Here is a 9,221-nt window from a genome sequence, read left to right on the forward strand (position 1 = left end):
AAGCTGGGCTACGGTTCCGCACACCGTTAGGCCGTCTTCCGCTCACGCCCCAACATCGTGCAGCCCGCCTCCAGTGGTGTCGCGACAGGCGTGAATGGAGGGACGAATGGAGACGTGTCGTCTTCAGCGATGAGAGTCGCTTCTGCCTTGGTGCCAATGATGGTCGTATGCGTGTTTGGCGCCGTGCAGGTGAGCGTCATAATCAGGACTGCATATGACCGAGGCACACAGGGCCAACACCCGGCATCATGGTGTGGGGAGCGATCTCCCACACTGGCCGTACACCTCTGGTGATCGTCAAGGGGACACTGAATAGTGCACGGTACATCCAAACCGTCATCGAACCCATCGTTCTACCATTCCTAGACCGGCAAGGGAACTTGCTGTTCCAACAGGACAATGGACGTCCGCATGTATCCCGTGCCACCCAACCTGCTCTAGAAGGTGTAAGTCAACTACCCTGGCCAGCAAGATCTCCAGATATGTCCCCCATTGAGCATGTTTGGAACAGGATGAAGCGTCGTCTCACGCGGTCTGTACGTCCAGCACGAACGCTGGTCCAACTGAGGCGCCAGGTGGAAATGGCATGGCAAGCCGTTCCACAGGACTACATCCAGCATCTCTACGATCGTCTCCATGGGAGAATAGCAGCCTGCATTGCTGCGAAAGGTGGATATACACTGTACTAGTGCCGACATTGTGCATGCTCTGTTGCCTGTGTCTATGTGCCTGTGGTTCTGTAAGTGTGATCATGTGATGTATCTGACCCCAGGAATGTGTCAATAAAGTTTCCCCTTCCTGGGACAATGAATTCACGGTGTTCTTATTTCAATTTCCAGGAGTGTATTTAATTGTCAGTACGAAAACAATCCCTAAAGCCAATTTTGCTCACCCCACTGGGTTGCTGTTTTTAAATACCCAGGCTTTTCTCATCCGTGCTACAATTGGCCTTCAAAATGAAACATTGCAGTTTGTATGCACGCGATGCATCCACCGCAAGCGTCCCCAAACACCAGTGTGCTTTATCTCTGTACACATGCCCACACTAGGTCGAAACTCTACCGTGTTGACAGGGGTCAAATCAGCCAAGAAGCACCTCCAAGATATAACGTATAAACAGACTTCCTGTAGGCAGCCAAACACTTTAGCATACCTAGCACACGTTTGTGATTAGTGTCATTGCACAGCACTCCCTGTCAGCTACTCATAAGTCTCATAAATTAAATTATACAACAGATGATTATCGACTTTGAGCATCCCCACCGTTTGGCAGCTGTGCGGGATCTAGTGATTAATGACACGTTCAGCTGGCTATAGAATATGTGAGGAAAGCCGTTGACTCCCTTCTCCAGTGTACGAAGGTCTTTCTCGAGTCTAGAGGCGATTTTACACCGTATTAGAGCGATGTATCCCAGGAATATAATTTTTAATGCCTGTTGTGCCTATATGCATGATGAAGTGAAACCTGCGCTATGATATAGACACTGCAGTGATTTCAAGAGTCCAAATGTGCATAAAGCTATTCAGGGTGTTTTTGCCAATGAGGGCAAACTGCAGAAAACGATGCCTGGCGCGAAAGAAGCAAAAACATTCAATGCATCCCAATGGAGACGTATCCATTTGAAGGTGGAGATGAAAGATCTTTGACAGTGTAGGTTTAAATGATTGAAAACAAGAACACACCAGGCAAGTGGGAATGCTCTGCTTGTACCAGAGTCCTAGCCCCACACTCCATGGGGCAGCATCACCGTGTAGAACACCTACATCTGGAGGAGGGTACTTCTAGCACCACTAACTGCTTCGACCTAGCCTCTTCACCCACGATTCGCATGTGAGGAAAAGTATCTGTCTGTGAGACATTGTATGAGCTCTGATTTCTCTAACTCTCTCACTTTGGTCATTTCGCGAGATATACCACAAAAAACATTTTCCAGGAGGAAGCGCAGATATGTCTCTCCAGTGAGGCGTTGTGAAAGGATGGCCAGTGTCGTGAGGTGGTTGCCAATAATCCCTGCCCACAGACTGAGGTTGACCCTGTTGTATCCTGCCTACTTGTCAAATATGGGGTGCCTAGGAAAACTGCTTTCTCGGATCGCTAGACAAAAATTCAAGCAATTCGTATTAATGAATTTTATTACAGAAAATAAATGACAATACTTTACTTTGAGAAATACATAGATGTCTCGCAAGCAAAGGGTAACATGCAATATATTCAATGTCCTTCAGTATAACGATTCCAATACAAGTGGAGTAGTACAGTTGGTGCTTCTGTCCAGGTTGCTGGTCTTGGCGCTTCTGTCGAACTGGGCTGTGAGAAGTTGGGAGTGAGCGCTTATGTTGTCTTTGCCTAGAGGCCGCTGCTGTTGTGTTGTCGTCCTGGAGAGGGGTCAGTCAGCGTGTTAATGGCTGACGTCTTCTTCACAGCCCTCTCTGCTCTAACATTCCCGACTGGCGTGCCAGCAATTGATCTTATGCTGGAACAGACCCAGCGTTGATCGTTTGTGGCCACCATTTACATCTACATCTACATTTATACACTGCAAGCCACCCAACAGTGTGTGGCGGAGGGCACTTTACGTGCCACTGTCACTACCTGCCTTTTCTGTTCCAGTCGCGTATGGTTCGCGGGAAGAACGACTGTCTGAAAGCCTCCGTGCGCGCTCGAATCTCTCTAATTTTACTTTCGTGATCTCCTCGGGAGGTATAAGTAGGGGGAAGCAATATATTCGATACCTCATCCAGAAACGCACCCTCTCGAAACCTGGACAGCAAGCTACACGGTGATGCAGAGTGCCTCTCTTGCAGAGTCTGCCACTTGAGTTTGCTAAACATCTCCGTAACCCTATGACGCTTAGCAATTAGCCCTGTGACGAAACGCGACGCTCTTCTTTGGATATTCTCTATCTCCTCCGTCAACCCGACCTGGTACGGATCCCACACTGATGAGCAATAATCAAGTATAGGTCGAACGAGTGTTTTGTAAGCCACCTCCTTTGTTTTACCAACTGCGACATAATCGCGTGTACAAACAATGATCCAATACTGTAAAATGCTTTTTTATTCCAGTCTCTGATCACAAAGTGAATTCTTTACACGACGACCGGTTTCAGTCTGTAATGACCATCTTCAGATCTTTTTTACACCATGTCCTAAAGTGATACGGCCATAATGGCGCCGTCAAAACATATAAATATAATCAGCATAGCATCGTCATATAGATTGAAAATATGGTGTAGAATAGGCCACATTGTCCACATAGTGATTGGTTGGCAATTCATTTGTGATCAGAGACTGGATAAAGAAGCATTTTACCTCCTTTGTTGATAGACTACATTTTCTAAGGACTCTCCCAATGAATCTCAACCTGGCACCCACCTTCCCAACAATTAATTTTATATGATCATTCCACTTCAGATTGTTCGATACGCATACCCCAGATATTTTGCAGAAGTAACTGCTACCAATGTTTGTTCCACTATCATTTAATCGTAAAATAAGGGATCCTTCTTCCTGTGTATTCGCAATACATTACATTTGTCTATGTTAAGGGTCAGTTGCCACTCCCTGCACCAAGTGCCTACCCGCTACAGACCTTACTGCGTTTCGCTGCAATTTTCTAATGTTGCAACTTCTCTGTATACTACAGCATCATCCTGCGAACCTTGCACAACTAGCACTCCTGAAAGGTTCGCAGGAGAGCTTCTGTAAAATTTGGAAGGTAGGAGATGAGATACTGGCAGAACTAAAGCTGTGAAGACGGGGCGTGAGTCGTCCTTCGGTAGCTCAGATAGTAGAGCACTTGCCCACGAAAGGCAAAGGTCCCGAGTTCGAGTCTCGGTCGGGCACACAGTTTTAATCTCTTGGAGAATGTTTTGCACAGTCATCTGTCTTACCACATGGTGGTGTGTCGTGTGCCTGGCAGCGAGCAGGGTAGCACAGTGGTTATCAAACTGGACTTGCGTTCGGAAGGACAATGGTTCAAACCTATGTCCTGATATCATGATTTAGGTTTTCCAGAATTTCCCTAATTCGCTTCAGCCTGTTCGTTTGAAAGGAGACAGCAGACTTCCTTCCCCAACCTTACCTAATCTGATGGGACAGATGACCTCACTCTTTTGTGCCCTTCCTCCAAATCAACCAACCAACCCTGGTGATACTGGGATTACTGTCAAAGTTCTTAAGTCCCCACTTCGAAGTGACTGCACCTTCCTAGGAAGTATTTCTGGCAATCACACTTCCCTGCAATTTGACTATGAGGGGGGACCCAAAAGAAACCTGACTGTTGTCATAAAAAAATTTATTGATGAACCTTTTTACAAAATTACTTCAGTCACCTTCAAAATACTCTCCATTACATGCGATGCACTTGTCAAGTCTCTTTTCCCACTGTTGGAAGCATGTTTGGAATTTTTCAAGTTTGATATTGTCCAGTGCCCTTTGCGAAGCTGTTTTTACTGCCTCCACATCGTCATAACGTTTCCCTTTTAGAGTTTTATTTTTCATTCGTAGAAATAGGAAGAAGTCGCACGCGGCTACGTCCGGCGAATATGGAGCGTGGGGAACAACAGACCATCTCTGAGATGCCAAATATTGGGTCACTCGTAAGGCCGTGTGTGCTGGAGCTTTGCCGTGATGCAGAAACCAGTAACCGGACCTCCAAAGTTCCGGGCGTTTCCTTCTCACAGCCTCTCGCAGACGCCTTAAAACATCAGAGTAAAAGTGCTGTTTAACATTCCGGCCAGAGGGTACGAATTCCCGATGCACAATTCCACGAACATCAAAAAAGGCAATGATCATCGTCTTCACATTTGGCCTCACTTGCCTTGCTTTTTTTGGTCTGAGAGAGTCCTCCACTGGCTTGACACTTGCTTCGTTTCTGTGTCATACCCATAACACCAACTCTCATCCCCTGTAATGACTTTGTTCAAGAAGTTTGGATCATGTGCAGTCTCTGTTTTCAAGTCCTGATGCACATTCATGCGCATGGTTTTTTGTGAGAAGGCACAGAACAAATTTAGCAGCTACATCTCTCATGTGCAAATCCTCACACAAAATCCGCTGGCACGAGCTCCAACCGACTCCTGTCTCTGCTGAAATTTGGTCGACCTTTCTCAATGTTCTCCTCATTTCGCGATGTTGAAGGGCGTCCAGAACGAGCTTGGTCTTAAACACACATCTCACCACATTTAAAGCGCCCAAACCACTCGAAAACCTGTGTGCGGTTCATAGTGTCCTTTTGGAAAGCTTCCTGAAGCCTTATGTGTGGCTCTGTTGCAGTTTTTTAAAGCAGGAAACGAAATTTCACGCACACTTTTCGTTCTTTTAAAGTTGCCATAACGACTTGGCAGAGGTAGCCCTAGGTAGCCCTCCAACAGTAAGAGAAACACAATACCACACTTGCACGTTCAGCTCTACACTGACGCCGTCTGCACAGCTGTTTCATGAAGGTCTCTACTAACACCATCTAGCGTGAGGACTATGCACGAGGTCTATAAGTAGTAGCGCCTTCGGAGTCCGGTTTCCCTTGGGTCCCCCCTCGTACATTTACCAAAGTCACACTGTATTTGTAGCTGCAGCAACAATTTTACTGGGACACCGCTGCCACTCTTTTGCAGGTTCTCCGCCTCGCAGGGAACAGAATCTCGGCCCTCACCTGGCCGAGCATGCGGCCGCGGTCGCTGCAGTCGCTCGAGATAGAAGGCAGCCCCTGCAGCTGCTCCGCGAAATTCGTCAGGCTCTTCACACCTCCGAAGATACCGCAGATCAAAATTGAGGGCATCATCACCAAGCCGAGGGCGGCTAAGGGAAAGAAGAAAGGCTCCGCGAGCGCCGGGGAAATGGAGGACACTGGCGTGACTACTGGTAATGCCACCAACATGGCGGACCTTCAGTCCAGCGTCAGCGCAAGTGGCGACCCCTCCAGGAGCGAGGCGGGAGTTGGGGGTTTTGCGTCCTCTGCAGCCACACCAGCAGCGAGTAGCGAGGTGGACGACAGCGCGAAGAATGCCGTTTCCAGGGCGAAGAGGGACGGCAAGAAGATCGTCTTCTGTCCGTATGGCACAGCGTTCAATGCTGCCGGCGCCGAAAGCGGGGCTACCGTCTGCAAGAGAAATGGGACACGCAGGAATACCCTGAGGAGGAGTCCCAGGGGCGTTTGGGCCTCCCCGGTCAGTGGAGAACATTTCCCAACAGCACAAGTTTCGGGTGCTGTGCCTCATTCTAGGCGTGTGACATTTGGCGTTTCGGCACCGTTCCCATCGTACGTCATCAGGAGGCAGAGGCGTGCCGTTGTGGACGACTGCCCTGCCTCTTGTGGCGGCCTGCACGAGGCAGGCTGTGACAGCTCAGCTTGCAGTGTTGGCAGCCCGGCCACAAGTATCATAGTAGTCGGTGCTACGTTTGTTCTGGCGTCTCTGCAGACGCGACTTGCTGTGTGAATGAACGGGAGCTACAAAAATATCCACATGCTGGTCCTCTCGCTTAAGTGGGGTGGAACATCAATAGAGCTGCCTTGGATGAGGAGAGGCACCACAAGACATTTTAATTTCCACTCTCTATACTTTTACAAATAAATCCATAAAACTTTGTCAGCATGAGCAGGAAGGATTCAGGATTCACACTTATGGCAGTGGAAGTTCTAAAACATAGCAAAATAATTTCTTTTACGTGTGAAATTTCATCATCTTTTCACTTACTATTGGCTGTATTTGTTGCTATATGCACATTTTTCTTCATAACTAAGAGAGATTCTTTGATGAATTTTGCACAGCATACAAACAATACTTACTGGTGTACAAAACTCCAGAATTTGTTTAATTTATGAGAAATGAATGAGCTGTTACATTTTAAACTTCATGTTTAGAAAAAATACTCTAATTTTATATATTTTTATCTCAATTTTTACCACAGTTTTAATAGAATTGCAAAATTCTACAGTTTCATATACCTGTAAGTATGGTTTGTATGCTGTGCAAAGTTCATCAAAGAACCTCTCTTACTTACGAAGGAAATTGTATCTGTAGTAACAAATGCAGCCAATGTAACTGAAAAAATGATGAAATTTCTGACACAAAAAAATTATTTTGTTGTGTTTTTGAACTTCCACTTCTATGAGTCTGAATCCTGAATCCTTCCTGGTCATGCTGAAAAAGTCTTATGAATTTATTTGTAAAAGTGTAGACAGTAGAAATTAAAATGTCCTGTGGTGCCTCTCCTGCTCCAAGTCGGCCCATTTTACGTCCTACTCCCGTGTTTCACTTCAAATACCTTTTTGAGAGAGGAAAGGGTTTGTTAATCCATTTTCATTTCGATATGTAGGCATAAAGTTCTAACACAATAGTCACAGCCATATTTTAGTAAGAATCGCGGACAAGCAACTGTGGTGAACCTCTTGTTGCACCCACATCAGACAAGGCATTTGTGTTGTTATGCTATCTAGCTAGTGCAGCGAGTTTCACTGAACTGAATTTTTTAAATTATAATTAGCAAAAAGAAAGACAAACAAAAGCAGTGAACTCGAGTGTAGCAATTAAAATAAAATTGCTGACATCCGAGCTCAAGGATGTATGGATGTAAATTACAATATTTCCACAAAAATATCGATAAGATTTATTATTTACTCATATATCCTTGCAACATTGTTGTCATGATAGCCTATCTTACATCTAACGCGGCATTCAACATACGTTACATTATGTTCACATTATGACATTATAAAAGAGAGCTGCATTTAACAAGTGATACAATACGTGGAACAAACCAGGACAATAGTGGAAATTTGCAGTAGACAAAATCATAGTCTGTATTTGTTTATTAAAGGCATTTCTCTCTAAATGATGTTATTACACTCAGTAGAAAACAGTAGTATTAAAGACAGAACGAAAAGCAACCGAGTGCAATTTCACGGTAATATGTCCCATTAAATAGAGAAGTGTCTTCCGTAAATCTAAAGCGATATGTAATTTTCAAGTTAACTACACTCTACATCTTCGCGTAAGCTGAGTAGTTCACATGACAAATTTGACGGCTGTGGTGCACACAGGGTCGGTAGTAATAACAAAGTATTATAGCGGCCAAACAGGCCGCTCTTTTATTGTGCGGTTGAAAGAGCACTTACAGGTAAGTAAAAAAAACCTACCTTTAAGCTACAATTAGCAGAAACCTGCCATAATATAGGGAATACTGAGAAAAGTATGCGAATTTTTTTTCATGGTGTAAATCGAAGTACCATCGCCACGACGATCCAGACATCATGGTGGAAGGTAATTAGGTGCTCGGGTTCACTTTATTATGAATGAACGTTTGGGGTCAACTTCTTAGGGCCTGTACATCGCTCCGTAATGTACCGTCAGTTGGTGGAATGGGTGAGGATCTGATGGTGTCAAGGAACGTGGTACGCTATACCGGTACCATGGGAGGGATACTGCCCTGCGCAGAGTTCTTATGTGGCACACCGAGTTACGCAAAGTGTATACTTTGGTGTGCAGGGTCGTCGCCCGTTTGTGAGCTGCTTCTAGCACCGCATCTGTATGGAGCGCAGCGTGCAGCTCAGTGATGCGAGTTTTGTGGCAAGCACGAAGTATCCATCTGAGTACCATATTTTGTAAAACTTGTAGGCGGTCAATTTGTTTTAGACTGGCAAGACCTCAGACCGAGCTTCCATACAGTATCATATATAACACCGTCGCCTTATACAGTGAAGAGCCAAACTAACTGGTACACCTGCCTAGTGTTGTGTAGGACCCCGTCGAGGATGCAGAAGTGCCGCAGCACGACGTGGTATGGACTCGATTATTGTCTGAGTTTGTGTTGGAGGGAACTGGAACCATAAATACTGCAGGGCTGTTCATAAATCCGTAGGAATACGAGGCGATGGAGATCTCTTCCGAACAGCACGTTGCAAAGCATCCCAGATATGCTCAATTATGTTCATGTCTGGGGAGTCTGGCGGTCAGCTGAGGTGTTTAAACTCAGAACACTGTTCCTGGAGCCACTGTGTAGCAGCTCTGAACGTGTAGGGTGTCACATTGTCCTGCTGGAATTGACAAAAACCGTCGGAATGCGCAATTTACATGAATAGAAGAAGGTGATCAGACAGGATGCTTACGTACTTGTCACCTGTCAGAGACGTATATAGAACTCTACCAGCTTGAACAGTCCACTGCGAGCCCGCCGGAGTGGCCGTGCGGTTCTAGCCGCTACAGTCTGGAATCCTGCGTCGG

The 9,221-nt window shown here is 45.9% G+C and overlaps 1 protein-coding gene across 1 annotated transcript in view; it reads left to right on the forward strand.

Moving 5' to 3' along the window:
- Window positions 1-7,873, forward strand: part of LOC126293403 (leucine-rich repeat-containing G-protein coupled receptor 4-like) — an 89,160-nt gene extending 81,287 nt beyond the window's left edge. The window contains exon 7 of the mRNA XM_049986615.1: window positions 5,616-7,873. Coding sequence (XP_049842572.1) covers window positions 5,616-6,437 — 822 coding nt within the window. The 3' untranslated portion in view covers window positions 6,438-7,873. The remainder of the gene's footprint in view (window positions 1-5,615) is intronic.
- Window positions 7,874-9,221: the final 1,348 nt, after the last annotated feature.

Source organism: Schistocerca gregaria, chromosome 10, assembly GCF_023897955.1.
Source record: "Schistocerca gregaria isolate iqSchGreg1 chromosome 10, iqSchGreg1.2, whole genome shotgun sequence".
Lineage (NCBI taxonomy): Eukaryota > Metazoa > Arthropoda > Insecta > Orthoptera > Acrididae > Schistocerca > Schistocerca gregaria.